Source organism: Ambystoma mexicanum, chromosome 5p, assembly GCF_040938575.1.
Source record: "Ambystoma mexicanum isolate Mex_15411 chromosome 5p, UKY_AmexF1_1, whole genome shotgun sequence".
NCBI classification, from domain to species: Eukaryota; Metazoa; Chordata; class Amphibia; order Caudata; family Ambystomatidae; genus Ambystoma; species Ambystoma mexicanum.
In genome coordinates this window covers 859,505,549-859,522,114 of record NC_090930.1, presented here as the reverse complement: position 1 = coordinate 859,522,114, position 16,566 = coordinate 859,505,549, and the positions used below count along the sequence as shown (strand labels likewise).

The 16,566-nt window shown below is 45.1% G+C and overlaps 1 protein-coding gene across 3 annotated transcripts in view; it reads right to left on the bottom strand.

Annotated features, from left to right (window-relative positions):
- CDK13 (cyclin dependent kinase 13) overlaps nt 1–16,566 on the bottom strand; it is a 1,667,419-nt gene that overhangs the window by 922,386 nt on the left and 728,467 nt on the right. For all 3 annotated transcript variants that reach the window (XM_069613294.1, XM_069613292.1, XM_069613293.1), the window contains exon 8: nt 15,603–15,792. In XM_069613294.1, coding sequence (XP_069469395.1) covers nt 15,603–15,792 — 190 coding nt within the window. The remainder of the gene's footprint in view (nt 1–15,602; nt 15,793–16,566) is intronic.

The following is a 16,566-nucleotide window of genomic DNA, read 5'->3' as shown; positions in this document are numbered from 1 at the left end:
GCGACATAGCGACACCACATATGTAGTCTTTGAACGCCTGCCACAGCACCACCCTTGTTGTGACGAACCCCTCATTCTGCGAAAAGTAATCTATATCCACTTGCAAGCTCTGTACAAAGGTGAGGTCCCTCAGTGCCTCTGGCTTGAAGGGCCATGGAAGCCAAGGTTGACACTACCCAGACCAATTTATAATAAACATTAAGGGAGAATGTTCTAAAAAATCTCTCCAGTACATGAAAGTCCACCACCTCAAGAAGGAGGGAATCCGACAGAAACCAAATATCTATGCGGGAATGCATATCTTTGCCCGCAGAATAGAAAGTGAATCCAAGGTCAGTACCATGCTGCAGACGCCAAACATCCACAATATTTAAATCCCACACACCAGACCAAAGAACTGCCTTTGTCAGTTTCTGGGGCAAGCAGTCGGACTGTACACTGCTGTGTCCATAAGGGTGTTAAAATTACCTCCCCATGTAAGGACAGACTCTGGGAATCAACACAGAAGGTCCATTAACTACATAAAACTTGGGATCGTCAATGTTGGGGCCATAATAGTTCAGCAATACTACTTCCCTTTTGCAAATTGATCTGTGCACAAACACATACCTGACCCTTTCAGTGACAATCTAGTCTTGATATGTATCAATATCATCACTCCATGCGCTCTGGTGTAATAGGATGTGTAGTATCTTTGCCCTCCACAAGACTGACCAACCCACTGAGCAAGTGATTCCATTGTGGGAGTTTCTTGTAAGAAGAGTAGATTAGCACCCAGCCTATTTGCCTGGGCAATTATTTTCCACGCAGTTCACTAGCCCCCAGACATTCCAGTTTAATCTGAGCCAAACCCGGCAAAATCCCACCAGCCATATGACATTCATTCTGTGGTTACTCTGAGAAACAAAACCCAGGACAACTATGTGCTGTTTGCTAGTGTTAGGGAGAATTCTCAGAAATGTGCTAATTCCCTTCTCCCTTAGAGACCCCCAGATCTTTTTGTGGACTTTAGGACTTTTAATTTCTAACCTGGAGCGAGTGGGACCTTTCTACCACTCACGCATGTATTTTTCTGTGATTTGGACTGTTTCTTTTGACTCTGGCAAACTCCATAGGCATCATCTTTACATTGTGACACACAGCACCTTGAGTGCAGTGGCACAGGGAAGTCTTAGATTTCCCAAAGGTTTAAATATCTTCTCTTGGTGAAACTGTTGTTTCCAAAAGCAGTCAAGTGAAATTGATTTTACTTACATTGTGCAACTTTCTAGACCCAGCACACACCATCTTACAATAGGATGCTGGAGGGGTTACTTATTATACCCTTTGTCTAGTTTCTCATTTAACATTTTTATGTTACCCTCACTACAATGAATGGCTGGTGGCAGTGATTTACTTTTTCCTACCATTGTGTGTTTCTACCGCGGGCTGCAATTGCAGCAAAGCACCCATGGGTGCCCATTTTGTCAAAACGGCCCGGTCATCTTTTTTTGCAATTTCTTGTTGGAAAGGTCCTTCTTGAGATTTACTCTGCGCACCAAACCAGGTTTGGTCCCGTTGTTCATTTTGTCTTTAGCAGGATTCACTGGTGAAGCCCGCATCAGGCTCCAGCCTATCTGGCAGGACAGGAAGCGAGGGAGGTGCCCGAAACTCCCAGTGCTTAATCCCCTTGGTTACAGGAATGCACCCAAAGGTGATTGTCTGGCTGTCCTCGGAGGTCAGTCACCCTGCTGTGTGATTGACAGCTAGGCTGCGAAGGAATGGGAGAAACCTGCATAAAATTTGAGGCTTTTTGCTTGGAAGGCAGAGTCGACTACTGGACAAAGGAATCCGAAGAAGAACTTTGAAGAGAAGCCTGCTGCAACTCCTGGACCGTTGCTTTGCCTGGTGAAGCCCTGCTGCAGTGCTAAAGCTCTGAATACACAGATTAGAGAATCCCTGCAAAGGACGACTTCTCCCCTTGGGACCCCAAGACAAACTTCTGGAAATCCTCTTGGAGCTGGCTGCACTTCCATTGCTGCTGCAGGAACCGAATGCCAGGGAGAGTAACACCAGAATCGAGTGCGTCGTCTTTAAGTTGGACCCAAGCTCCAGGAAGATCCTCCAGACTTCATTGAAGCAGGTCTAACCAAGCCTGAGCCACCTTAACAGAGTGCTCGACCCCAGATGTGAGGATTGTCCATAAAGTATCTGAGAACCACAGTGGTGCTATTTGCAAGAATCTGAAACCGCGAAGTGCTGCTCATCTGAAGTTTGACCATTGCTGCCGCCGACCTAAAATTCGTACTGCAGGAGTCCCCAGACATCCTCTTGTCTCCACGACTGAAGCCCAGGAACAACAAGATCTGCAGACCTGCCCAGGAACAGAAGCCAGCTGGAACAAATTTCTTCAGACCTAAGGTACTGTAAAACTAAGGGGGACCTACCTCTTGTGGTGTAGCCTTGCTAGCTCTCAGATGAGACTTGTCTTGGTTGCTTTTGCAGAGTTGCTTGCAGCTTTGCCCCTCACGAGCCTCACAGCTTGTGGCCCCACAGTGATTCCATTTTCTACAAAGACTTCTAAAACATTGTGCAAGATTTTTTACTTACCTTCAAGAAGTGCTTCAGCTCACCTAGACTTTTGCTCAATTAACATTGGCTGTCCTGGCTCCCTGAAAGACACTTTGATTCTATGACTGTGCTTTAACTATCCCTCAACAAAAGTTACACATTCTATAACTTGTGTAGCTGGGAAAGGGTTAATTTACTTTGCATTGGGGATTTCAAAAGTACTTACCTGCTTTAAGAATATTTGTTAACCATTGTTTTATTGCGTAATGCCTTTTCTTTGACACGAAACAAGTGTCAAGTGTCCTAGTTATTTAAGTTACCTCAGGGTGTAGGAGTGCGTGCGCCATCCCAAATGGGTATCTACTGATTTAAAGAAACTGTGCGTATTTTGAAGTATATTTTCGTGTTACATATTTTTGCTCCCTTCTAAAGGCGGCTTATTCAACTGACTTAAATTAATAATAAATAATTTAATCAAGAAACCTGGAGTGTGTTTATTTGGATACTTGTCACTGTGAATCTGTTACAACCCTACAGCTCACATGGACCCCTCTTGAGATAAGCCTGGCTGCTCAGTCACTCTACCAACTCGTGTAGTACATGCTTATACGAAAGGTTCTGTTAACTAATGCCAAGCGGTCAAGGCTGGTGCAGGGTACTGCATACAATCGTGCTTAACAGCTATGTTGTGAACACCAAGAACGACAACACGCCTTTTTAATTGTAAACCTTCAAACTCACCCACCCCCTTCCCACCCACTCTCAATGCCCCCCTCCCCAGACTAGCAGTGTAAACTATGCCCTCCCACACCTCCCCAACACACAACTGTGCAGCCGAACTGCCTGGCTGATACCCCAACTTTAACCATCAAAAAGCTATTGCAACCGTGGCGAACCGGCACCACTCCAGGCACTACTCTCAGATTTCTAAAAGGATACACAAATGATAGTGTAAACCCAATGTTATCAGTACATACGCAATGACTGCCATCGCTTGTAACAATGAGTTCATATCGTCTGACGTTGCAGACGGTCACCCATGAAGATGGTTAGGTAGACGTTGAAGCAGGATCTTGGCCTCAAACCTTACCGCATCTTTCGAACCGTGAATTGGAAACAAAGCCTTAACTGAAACAGCATTGCATATTGAATATTGCGTTCCCACAGCATCTTTTTGACTCCCAAGAACTGACAATGCTCCTGCTAAACAGTCAGAGAAATCTGGATCACTTGAGAGTCCAGCCAGCGCTCTTTCTTGTCTCTTACCAGCTTCAGAAGGAGATCTCTGTCGCTTAATATTTTTGCTATTATTGGTCTTGGAAAGACACCAGGCTTTGGTGTAAGTGCACCTTCGCTCGCCCGACTGCAAAAAAGTGTGAGTCGGGGTTCCCCCAACAGTTCTTTAAGCAGTTGCTCTACTGCCTGCTCCATGCTTCCAGTGAGGGCATCGTCCAGCACCCCGACTATCCTGACATTCTCCGGGAGCGGGATTCGAGGTCATCGCATTTGGCCCCGATATACCTCGTATCTGTTGACAGAGCAGCCTGTCGATTGCAGGTCATTCATCTTCCGTGGCTCCAATACGTTCATCAGCTTCGTTCATCCATAGGACCTCCGATGGTGGTGACATTATCGTGAGGTCATCCAGTTTTTCGTTCACAACGGCAAACCGCTTTGTCATGGTATCCACCATTTGTGACAGTTCAGGGGGTGGGGGGGGGGAAGAGCTTCCCTGCCTGCACCACATCTCCCTCTCCCCAGCGGGTTGATTTCCAGTACATTTCCATGGTGACAGCTTTCTTTCCCTTGCCTGCTCCCCTGGTCATGGCATGCAGCGAGCAAAAAAAATAAATAAACTGCGCTGATCAGTGAGGACACACCCCTCGGGCAGCTGTGCAGTGCTGAACAATCCTTTCAGCTACCGCTGCAACAAGCAATACCGCAGGGAGGGTGGGTTGCGACAGTAAAACAGATGTGGGCTGCTTCAGCAGACCACTACACTCACCCCCTGCAGAGGGCACTAGCTCGGAGGGCAGCAACACTCTGGGAGGGACCCCGCACGGCCAAAGATGTTAGAGGTGCAGGCCACTAAGGGCTCAGATTCCAAGCAGCTTTTCAGAGTGTGTGGAGATTGCAGGAGGGTCCAGATGCGAGCGGATGAGGCAGCCAACCGCTTGGGAGTTCAAAATAAACTTCAACAGTCACTATAGCGAGGCATGGATAGTGTTTTATGCCGCAGAGCTTCTCGGATATGCAGCCACTACCCACCCCCACCCCCCCCCCCATACCCCCTGACAGTTTGTTCTTTACTTGATGAAGATTCCCCTTTCAAGTTCCACAAATAAAACAGCACCAATGGTATTCATGAATAACCTCCTTATAGGAAAGAATGTATCAAGTATCACTTCTACCCAACAACTCTTCTTGCAACATCTAGGGTGTCTTTAAATACAGTTTGTCAGGATGCTTTTTTTTAGGGTTTGCCCTCTTCCTAGCATCTCCCTTTTGCCAATGAGACTGCATGCAGGCTGTCTTGCCAGTAGACTTCTACTTCGTTCAACTGATAGTTCTGACAAAAGTTTTGACAACCACAGTTTCACTACAACCTTTTCCACTAGAGTTTTAGAAGACTTCAACAAGACTTCTTCGACCTGTAAAGGTTGGCAAGGCACTCTTATATGGTAAGAAAGGGCAGCCTCTTTGCCTTTCCTTTTCTGTTTTCATCTCCCAGACTGCTGCTTCGTGACTTGAAAAGTCTCAGCTTCACAGATTTAAAGAGTTCCTTTTCACAAGTAACTAGTTCCCTTCCCCAGCTTTGTATAGACACTCCTGCATCCAATGGTTACCCCAAAGCTGTAGTGCCACCCTTCCATCCTTGCATAACCTGGTCACCCTTCTGTCAGAGACCTCTGGGGGTACAACAGCTTTAGCAACTTTAAAACAATGGTGTTCAATTCTTAAATGAGCTTTTTTCACTTTAACATGGTTTGGTCTACTGGCTTGGGTAATACTTGTTCTTTGTTTAACTTCAGCTGCTTCTACTTTAGTGTTCAGGATGTTACAAGAGGCAGGTGTCTTAATAGAAACAAAAAGGAGGTACACGCAACTTAGTTCTGCTGTTAAACGACTATTTTCAAATATGAGTGTTCCCTCCTTTCGGTCAGCGTTATGCCTCCAAGGTAATCGGGAAACAGTTTCATGCGCAACCTCTTCTGATGTTAAGCAAACTAGTAGCAGGAAAGTCAAGTTCTGTTTTATAAAGTTTGCTAGCAACGTTCTCACATTTAATAGGAGACACACAAATGCTCGACAACAGGTTACATCTAACAATGGGGAAAAGTAATGCTATCTTTACATGGGGGTACTTCAGCTTTGTTAATATAAGCAAGTGTTACAATTCCCTCATTAGAATGACTTCCCACTTCTGCAAGCAACTTCTCACTTTTATGTGCACAAGAGTACAAATTAAGCTGTTTACCAGAAAAGTAAACCTGATGATTTGGAGTACGGACCTTCTCTTTAATGACTCCACAATCACAGAGGCTGAGGGCTGCTTTTGCTTCCCGGCTTGATTTCTTCTTCTGATACTACTACAGGCACTTTTGGGACCCACACCCCTTTGCTGCACAGGTATCTCTGGTCCGGCCTCATTAAGTGAGAGTTTTCCTCTCTCCAGTTTCCCTCAGCTCACTCCTGCACATGAGCATTGGGTGGATGCACAACTTCAGCTCTGCATTCACAGCAATTAGGCACACCTGGAAAGTCTGCCCCTTTCCTTCAGTCTCTTCCAATGCTGCCACAGCCAAACCGGGTTTGCGAGCACAGGACCAACTCAGAGCTTGCAAATGAAATCAGCTTTTACTCTACTCCGGTGTCCAGTCTGTTTACACTTGCTCGTGAACTGCCAGCCTTGTGCTCTACTTCTGCCGTCCTGCCAACTCCTGCTCCAGCTTCATTCTACTGCTCCTTCCTGCTGCAGCATTTTATGCCCCTCAGGTGGGTTAATTGATTTCAGGTAGAGACCCTTAAAACTAATTGACCAACCTTGTCAAAAGCAATTAGGCCTGCCTATCATTGGCTCCTGCATGCCTCCCCAACCCTCTTCCTCGTCAAGAGTCCCCAATTGATTCTGGGACATGTAGTCTACTTTAGAAAGATTCAGTTTCTTTACTTCTTTAAAAAGGTTTAAGGAGGGTTTTTCCTACTCTGATATTAAAGACGAGTTATAATGTTTGACCTTTTGAGAGATGGGACAGGAAGTCACATTTGTTATTCTTTTTTGGCATACCTTTAGCACTGTGGAGAATATGTGATCTTAAGGGTAAAAGAAGAATGGTTCTGAAGGGTTACTGTCTTTAGAAGAACAAGTTACTTACCAAATGTATTGTTCTTTCGACTGGATGCTCCTCCCACATATTCCTCATCTTATGATATTCGTATCCTGCCAGCTTTGCTGCTTCGGAAAAAAAAGAATTCTCGGCAGAGGGCGCTGTGCACGAGGTCGTGGCGTTGATGTCCCTCGACGGGCTCCGTACCATGTCGAAGTCACCATCAGTATAAATAGCTTGTGCCGCGCCGTTGGCTTCAATTCTGTTTTTGAGGAAATATTCGATGAACACCCAGGCGTGCCTCATGACATACACTTTCCTCTCACGAAGAGTCTAAGTAACGTAAACTGTACTGCGGGGTAGGATGGGAGGGGTGATGAGTATGTGGGAGGAACATCCAGTTGAAAGAACGTTACAGTTGGTAAGTAACTTGTTCTTCGAATGGATTGTGTCCTCCCACATATTCCTCATTTTAGGATAGACTCCCATAGCAGTGGTAATTTTGGGGGTGGGAGCACTAGTTCTTGTTCTCATGGACGGAATGAAGTACTGCCTTAGTGAATAAACCCTCATTGGAAGAAGAGGCATCTAAGCAATAATGCTTGATGAAGGTATGCATTGATGCCCATGTTGCAGCTGAACAAATATCTTCTGCAGGGACTCCCCTCTTCAGAGCCGCAGAAGTAGCCATCCCCCTAGTGGAATGGGTTTGAAGCCCATACGGTGTGTCTTTTCACACCAATCTGTAGCACTCAATTATAGCCAGAATGATCCAATGAGAGTCTGTTGTCACCGCTAATCCCAATTTATGACCTGAATAACCTACAAAAAGTTGGTCATCTTGACGTAATTTTGACATTCTTGAAATGTAAAAACTGAGAGCCCTTTTGGGGTCCAGTCCATGCAGTCTCTCCTCTTCGTTGCCCAAATGAGGAGGATAGAATGTTGGTAATATGATTTTTTGTGACAAATGGAAGTCAAACTACTTTTGGTAAGAAAAATGGTTTAACCTTAGAAGCCACTTTGTCCTTGTAAAAAGTAGTATATGGAGGTTTACGTGAGACCCCGGTAGACAGTCTTTAATGTTAGAAGCCTCAAGGGACAGGAGTGCAGAGGCTCAACAGGTATACAAGTTACAAACTTAAGTACTAGATTTAAATCCCAAGTTGGGACATGAAAGGGGACTGGGGGGTATACATTAGTAAGCCCTTTCAGGAATTGAATTATTAATGGAATTTTGAAGTAAGAAACCTCTTCCGAGGAGCACTTGAAAATGCATAGCGCAGTTAGGTATTCTTTAATTGTTCCGATATGGAGCCCCAGATTGGCTAGATGCAATAGGAAAGAGCACCATTGGGGTGCCACATTGAAAAGGGTCCACATCCTTAGCTTTGCACCACTTACCGAAAGTTCTGGCCGAAAGCAAAATTTCCCTTTCGTCATCCGGAAGATTCCAATCCTTGTATCTCAACCTCTCAGAAACCATGCGTGAAGGTTGAGTGTCTTGACCTCTGGATGGAGAACTCTACCTTCCTCTTGTAAGAGAACATCCTCTTTGCGAAAGACATATTGGAGGGCAGATGGACATGTCCAGAAGTTCCGGGTACCACGTCCTCCTGGCCCAATCAGGGGCAATTAGGATCATGGTTTTCCTGAACTTTCTCAACCTCCTGATTACTTGAGGAATCACGGGGACTGGAGGAAGCGCGTACAGAAGTGGAAACTTCCTGCCCACCACAAACGTGTCTCCAAGAGCTCCTCTCGGAGGAAATTCCCTTGAGCAGTACTGTTCACACTTCTGGTTTACCGTGGTTGCGAACAGATCCACTTGAGGGGTTCCCCAAAGGGCAAAGATCTCCAGAAGGACTTCCCGAGCTAGCTTCCAATCGTGGGAGACGGTGCTCTGCCTGCTCAGAGCGTCTGCTGCCGTGTTCTTCTCTCTGGCTAGGTTGGTAGCCTCGAACAATGGGAAAATCCCAAAGGAATATATTCGCGGTCGAATATAAAAAGTAGTATCCACTGCCACCAGCCAAAACTCGATCAGGGGGGACGGAGACGTGCCCCCTCGACTAACAGACACCGGGGCAATCGAATTGCCCCGACCAGTACGTCCACAATATGATGGTTTGTACCGGTTTCTGTTAATAATTTGGGACTAGTAAAGCCAATGGTGACTTTACATGCCCTGGGAGACAGTCAATCCCAGGGTATGGGGTCTATGGTGGGGTGTCACTATGCCACCCCTGTGTTACTGCACGGAGGGTGCTGTGTAACACATAGTAAAAACACATGAGACCCTATGGAGTAAAGGACCCCATAGCGCATAAAACACACTAACAGTCAAAGGAACACCATAAATCATGTCCAAGAGTAAAAAAAAAAAAAAGAGTCACACTCTTGGCAGGAGAAAAAAACAAACTCCAGAAATCTGTGCGATTTCACAGATAGAGACATGGTGGTATTCCTCGGATAATGGTAAGATCATTCTGATGAATATCAGTCTATGGCTAAAACCAAACTAATAAAATCTAAGATTAAAATTTCGAATGGATTGTCCTCCCCCGTATTCCTCATCTTATGATATTCGTATCCTGCCAGCTTTGCTGCTTCGGGATATTCGTATCCTGCCAGCTTTGCTGCTTCGTTTAAAAAAAAAAAAGAAAATTCTCGTCAGAGGGCGCTGTGCACAAGTTTCTGGCGTCGATGTCCCTAGACGGGCTCAGTACTGTGTTGAGGTCACCATCAGTATAAATAGCTTGTGCCACACCCGTTGGCTTCAGTTCCGTTTTTCCGATTGCTTCGCTCTCGAACTGCGTGCTTCGAAATTTTCTTCAGAAAATGTCATCTTCCACCCCTTCTACTCACAAGACAGGGTTCAAAAAATGTATCGACTGCGGATCGAAGATGTCGATTACAGATCCTCAGTGCGTTTGTCTTTGGTGCCTACGTTCAGACCATCGAACCGGCGACTGTGGCTCCTGTCGGTCGATGACGGAGAAGGCCCTTCGTGAGAGGAAAGGTAAACTGGCGGTGGGGCGGGAAGCTTCCAAGGCCTCCTCGAAGGCCTCGTCAAAAAGACATAGGAAGTCGAGCGATTCGAAGGAATCGGATCATCGTAAACACTCGGATCTCAATCTCTCAGTAGATTGAGACGCTCTTCATCTTTGTTAGGGAGAATTCTCTCTTTAGGCTGAATTTCCTAACCTAGTGAGTCCCCCAGCAGATTTGCTGGATTTTTGGGGTTTATTTTTTTCTCCTGCCAAGAGCGAGACTCTTTTACCCTCACTCTTGGACATGACGAGAGTGTTTCTGTGACTTGCTATGTGCTTATGGGCTATAGGGTATTTTTTCCCCATAGGCTATCATTAGTTTTTGAATGTGTGTTACACAGCACCCTCAGTGCAGTAACACAGGGGTGTCATAGTGACCCCCAAACATAGACTCCACACCCTGGGATTGACTGTCTCCCTGGGTCTGTAAAGTCACCATTGACTTTACTAGTCTTAACTTAGGAACTTAACCAGTACAAACCATCATACTGTGGAAGTACTGGTAGGGGCAATTAGATTGCCCCTGGGTCTATTGTCGAGGGGTACTGTCCCGTCCCCCCTCGCTGAGTTCTGTTCCCAATGGGATTTCCCATTGATTTTAATGCACCACTTTTTGGTGCAATGTTAAAGATACCGCCGGTTTATTTGTTTAATATAAATTCACCGGTTGGGATTTTTTGCCAGAACTCGCCGCCAAAATGGCGTCTAGGTTCACTTCAGTAACCCTGAACCCGAGTCGAGCCTTTGTTCCACTTTTGGCGGGCTTCTGCACAGAAGCCCTCCAAAGTGGTGCCATTCTGTCTGGGTACCACAGGGGGTGTGGGAGGGGGTTTAGGCACCCTGGACTGAGTTGCCTTGCCAACTCATGTCGCACTCTGATGTGATTGGCCCAAGTGGTGAGCCGCCCCACTCACCACTTAGCATGTTTGAGTGACAGCTAGGCTGTATGAAAGGGGGTTTGCTGCATAAAAGCAGGGTTTTTGGGACTGATTCTTCAGAAGTCGCCACAGGACCCAAGAAGCCGAAGAGGGAGAAGCCGAGCCGACCTGCCAAGACGACACCACCGGTGGAGCCCTGCGGAACCGTCTCACCACTTTTCCCAACGACAGAGGAGATCTCCAGCCGGGAGAGTCTTCTTCCCTTGACTGGTGGGGACAACCAGTTTCTGCCTTCTTTTCGCCTCCCTGAAGCATCTTGTGGCCGCCTTGCCTGTGCCAAGCACCCCGGCAACCGGGATACCACTTTTTACCTCAACCGCGAAAGAGGGGTAACATCCTTTTAACCGGAAAACTCCACGGCTGGTTTCTTCCCTGGTAGTGCAACGACCTTCATCTTTCCTCCATGTCGAGATCCTCTCTTCCTCTGGACGACGCTGCGACTTGCACCCACTACCAGGAACAACTGCCACCGCTGGAGGATCCTTTCCATTTTAAAGGTACCGTGTTCCGCCCGGCTTCCCTTGCCACCGATTGTACGGGGTAGATTTAGCCCTCGGCTCTCGAACCTGGGTAAGCCTGGGACACCCTAACTAAACTTTTCTAAACTTGGTAAAACCTTTTCTACTCACCTGTAAAGACTTGTGACATTGTGTGATCTTGGACATCTTTTCGCCTGGCTTTCCCTAGAGTGGGCCTGGCAACCGAACTTCCTTGCTCCGCAATAGACTGCCTTTCTAAACTTACTGTGAATCTCTGAAAAGTGTTTTACCTTGCTGTTTTCATTACTTCTGCTTTTTCCCTCACTTTTTAACTAACTTGTTGGAGTGCCATCGAACTTTAAGCGCTCACCTCTGTTTGGTGTTAACTTAGACTTGTCCAACAAATAACTAGGGATGTACATATAAGTAATAGTGACTGTGTTTTGACTTACTTACCTTTTCTGTGCTAGTGTAATTTATGAGTGTGTCTTTTAAATAAATAATTATATACTTTTACACCTAGCTCTGGTCAGTGTTTGCTTGTACTACTGTGCCTCTGTACCTATTATGTATGCTCTATATACTGCCTAACTCTTCTTGAGGGAAGTCTGACTGCTCAGCCACAGCTACCAGGTAAATCTGGGTGGTGCAGACTGCTCCCAAGTGGGTTTACTGTAGTCTTAAATCTTTTGCAGTGGTCCCAGAGGGAACTGCACAGGTTTCTGCCTAACACCTCTAGAGGAGAGATCATCCCCCCCTCTACCGTTATAATTTCCTCATTTTTCGGCAGCCCAGCCTTCAGCATTTTCAAAACAGCGATAACCAACCTAGTTTGATCCCCAATTAACACCCATTTTCACCATTCACTTTTGGAGGGTAGCCCCAATAAATTGAAGTTCATCCAAAAAAAAGGATCTAGTCTGACAATGCCTCCCAGTCCATTATCAGATGCTCGGGGTTTTCAATCATCCGTGAATCTTTACAGTACCAACATGCAGCATTATCCACCCCTGGGACTTTCCTCCAACATTGGACCTCTTTCGTATTGAGAATGTTTAGGTGACATCTAAACAAAATGTCACGAAACTTCTGCGAGGGGAATTTCTGAAGGTATCTGGGTAGCTCATTCACCATCCCACAGTTCACTGACAGATTCTGTAGATTTCAACCCCTCACATTGCTCAATGTTAGAGATCCAATCACGTAACAATAACTTCTTTACCGCCACAGGATTATGCAATAGGGACATTATCTGTACCTCTTTGTCCCTCAAAAAGGCTTCAACCTTCAGCCTCCACCTCTCTACAGGGCCTTTTAACAGGCTGTTATTCCAAGCCAAAATCTGAAATGTTTTTTATACAGTTGCTAGGGCACATTTCCTATAAAGAGAAACAGTCTTCCAAGCCACCACCGACTCCAATGACTCCAGTCTCAATTCCAGCCTGATCACACATGCTGGCACATGGCAGGGCAATTGCAGAACCTTGCGCCAAAAATGGCCTTCCAATTTCTCCCAACATTCACAAGACGGGCGCAGAGCTGCCTCGGCTCCATACGCGAGTATTTGCGCAACCTTTTGTTTATAGAAGGTTATTATGGGCACTAATGTGAATTTTCCATATCTGTGTTGAAACACTCTACCCTGATTGACCAGCGGGATCATTCTTACCCATAAGTAGGCTAGTTGGGCTGCCTCATTATGTTTCTTGTTTACGGTAACTCCCAAGTAAACTATGGACTCTACCATTTGCAGGGGAGTACCCTCCAGGTAAACTTTTCCTTCGTTAAGTATCCTGTGTTCTTCATAGGAAGAATTTTTGATTTTTTACATTTATCTACATTCCATTCTCAACTAAGTAAACTTCAAAAGCCCTTAGACGGCCTTGGAGCCCAATCGGCGTGAGGTCCAGGAAAACCAGATTGTCTGCAAAGAGGATCCAAGGCACCTGTTCCATTAATTTTAGGTGGAAAAGCTCAAACGCCGGACTGCGATATCACTAGGTCTGCTATGTACAGGCAAAATAGTAGAGGTGCCAGGGCATACCTCATTTGATACTAACACTGTACTTAACCTTAAGGATGCCTTGGTACTTTAGCTTCTAAAAAAACCGGCTTTAGGCCCCAATAACCCATTCAACTATAGACCCATCCCCACTGTACTGTTCCTACTGAAAATATTGGATCGAGCAGCATACCTGCAGATTCAACACCACCTAGAAACAAACAACCTTATGAACTGGTTATCCACCAAGCAAAGAATCGCCCTCAAAACATTTTCCCTCACACACAAATGTCTCGCCCACAGGGCACCCAAGTATTTGTCCAATTGTATCTCGTGCAACATTCCAGCATGCCCCACCAGAACTGCACAGACTCAATGCCCCAAGATTCCGAGGTTTAACCTACAAAGGGCTGGTGGATTCAGCTTCCCGGTACTAGCAGCCAAAAGCTGGAACACACTTCCCTTCACACTAAGAGCCAAACCCTCTTACCACCTGTTAAGGAAGAAGGTTAAGCTCTGGCTTCTTGAGCAAGAAAGCAGCAACTTCCTGTAAAATGATACACAGTCCCGATACCTAAAACTCTGTATATTTGCAACTGTCTAAGATTTACCCTTCAACACCTGTGTATACCATCTCATTCATGCCAATGTAATTTAACTGTATATATTAACTGTATATTTGCAATGACCCAAATGTAATTAAGTGTATGTAACTGTATAACATGCAAGCTTAAGCGCCCAGATGCCTCAGGGATTGGTGTGCTCTACAAATAAACTAACTAAACTAATCTCCACCCCGGTGCTCCTCCCGCAGTATGCCATCCTCAGGATTGGGATCAGAATGGTCCGTCCTTTCCTGGCCACCCGTGAGGAGACTTTAGGCAGGGTATTAGTGGGGGATCCACAGGACTCCCGACAGTATCCACAGATATAGTCAGCAATGGACCGAAACACAGAGCAACATAGCAACAGGAAAGGGTGTGTGCTGCATGCACTTTCGGGTTCATTGCCCAATTCATAAATAAAATTAAGTTGCACTGTCAGGTAACCTGGTGTCTTGCTTCTCGCTCAATAATAAATTGCTATATGAAATACTTGTTTCCATCTTTTTACTCATCTCTTAAATGTACACTGTCCTAAGAAAACATTTATGAGATCACCTAGGGTCAGGTGATCAACTATTGGACAAAGGAAAATTCATGACACCCAGATGCCTTGTGTGTACATGCACCAGCACCTCTTATGGGTGGGGCAGCATATGCATGCCGGTCCATCCATGCATGTTCATCCATTTCTGTGCTGCACCTCAGAGTGTGAGTGTGCACATGCACTTCGGTGCGTGTGCACACCACTCCTTCACAAATTGATTTTACGCTAAATGCTACAAGGGTCTGGCAATTGGAAGAGGGAAGAGGTTTGGGCACAAATCTTGAGAATCCACTCATTACAATAAGCTAGGTGCAATGGGTTATGGGAGGTAAAACATTCTGGTTCAGGGAAACACCTGCATGAGAAATGAAGTCCCGGGGCACCCTTTTAATCTTCCTTAGCATGTCGTTTGGTAACCCGAGTGTAGTTTTAGACCTTACCGACTTACTACTGGGTTCACCATGCCTTGGATGGAGTCCCGAGGCAGCAAATTATGGGGTTGGGTCAGGCATACAATAAGCAGTCTAGAAACAGCAATCTCAACTTTATCATCTCCCGTGTCGTACATATTATGTACTGCTTTTTACCAGAGTTCTTTGCGAAGTTTTGCTAATAATACTAGGCAAAAAACAGGAATGCAACATTTATCTAGCTTTAGCGACTGTTCTTCCAGAGAAAGGGAGCGGCTGTAATGATGATCATATGCACACAATGTGATCTCTAAAAGAGAGGGGCAGGGTTTGTCAGGGAGTCTAACTGGGTCCTGGAAGGAACTGCCTTTTAGATGTCTTTGAAAATGCATTCTACTACAAATGTAGTCTTGTGGCCCAAAATGTAATTTGATCAAAATTTCTTATAAGGCAGAAAAGTACAACTCTCTGCTGCTCCATTTAAAAACAAAATCAACTCACGGTAAACAAACAAGCATACTTTTCAGTGAAAGGTGTATGCTTCAAAAAGTTGTTTGGCTCCACTGTTCTACAAATTATGCAGCTACCTTTAAACATAGTTGGCACAGTTGGCAATTTGGATTGTGTCCAAATAAAACAATCTTCAAACTTAGACATTTCTCATTAATTTACTGAAGTTATAAAAACCACCCATACCTATTATTCAGGAGAATATTTGAACACTTTATATCTCTGTGAAGGAAATTCTTCTTATGGCAATAATCCAAGCCCTCCATCAGTTGTCTCATGAACGACTTTATATGGTTTTCATCGAAGTGCACCAAGCCAGATTCTAAGAGTCCCATCAAGTCATGGTCCATATATTCAAACACCAAGTAAAATGCACCTTAAAATGAACAAAAGGGCAATGTTATAACCTGCTAAAAAAAAAAAAGACGTAAAAATCAAACACTACCATTTTTGTAGTGCAAACAGAGCTAGTTACATTTCAGATTGGGGCATTTATGAGCACTTGCAGAAATTTCTTTTAAGCAGCAACCTAAGTCTGCAAGAAGCATTGTATATAAAAACTGAAATGCCCAGCATACCACACTTACTAGCAAATTATACAGAATTCTTTCAAAGAGAACATCTACGATTACCCTGATGGTGTCAGCTGGAAAACCATGCTGTTGGAAAAAAAAAAAAATCTTAACCTAGGAAAAGAAAAAAAAATCAAAATCACCACATCGAGTTTTCTGGTGGGCACAATCTCCCTCTAACAGTATTATTTTAGCTTGTTTGTTTTAATCATGCAACTTGTGCATTTATTCCAAATGGGTAATTGGGTTTAAATGACATGCATTACTCACTGTAATAGCATTTTAGATGATAGATGATTGAATCTGCTTAGATTCATATGCTGTGCATATAGCCCGACATCCAGTGGTAATCGCAGAGTATTGCATATTTCTTTCGAAGAAAGACATGGGCATGACAAACACTATCCCCAACGTGACGTGTACCCAAAATCCCCTCATACGTCGAGGTCCCTCCAATTGTGTTTTTTCTGCCATGAGGAAGCCCTATGGTCAGGATGAGTACAGAAGAGAGAAGGTGAAAGATGTCTATGTTCCTTTTACTCCATGAGGGGAGGAAGGGTGGGCGCATGTGAATCTAA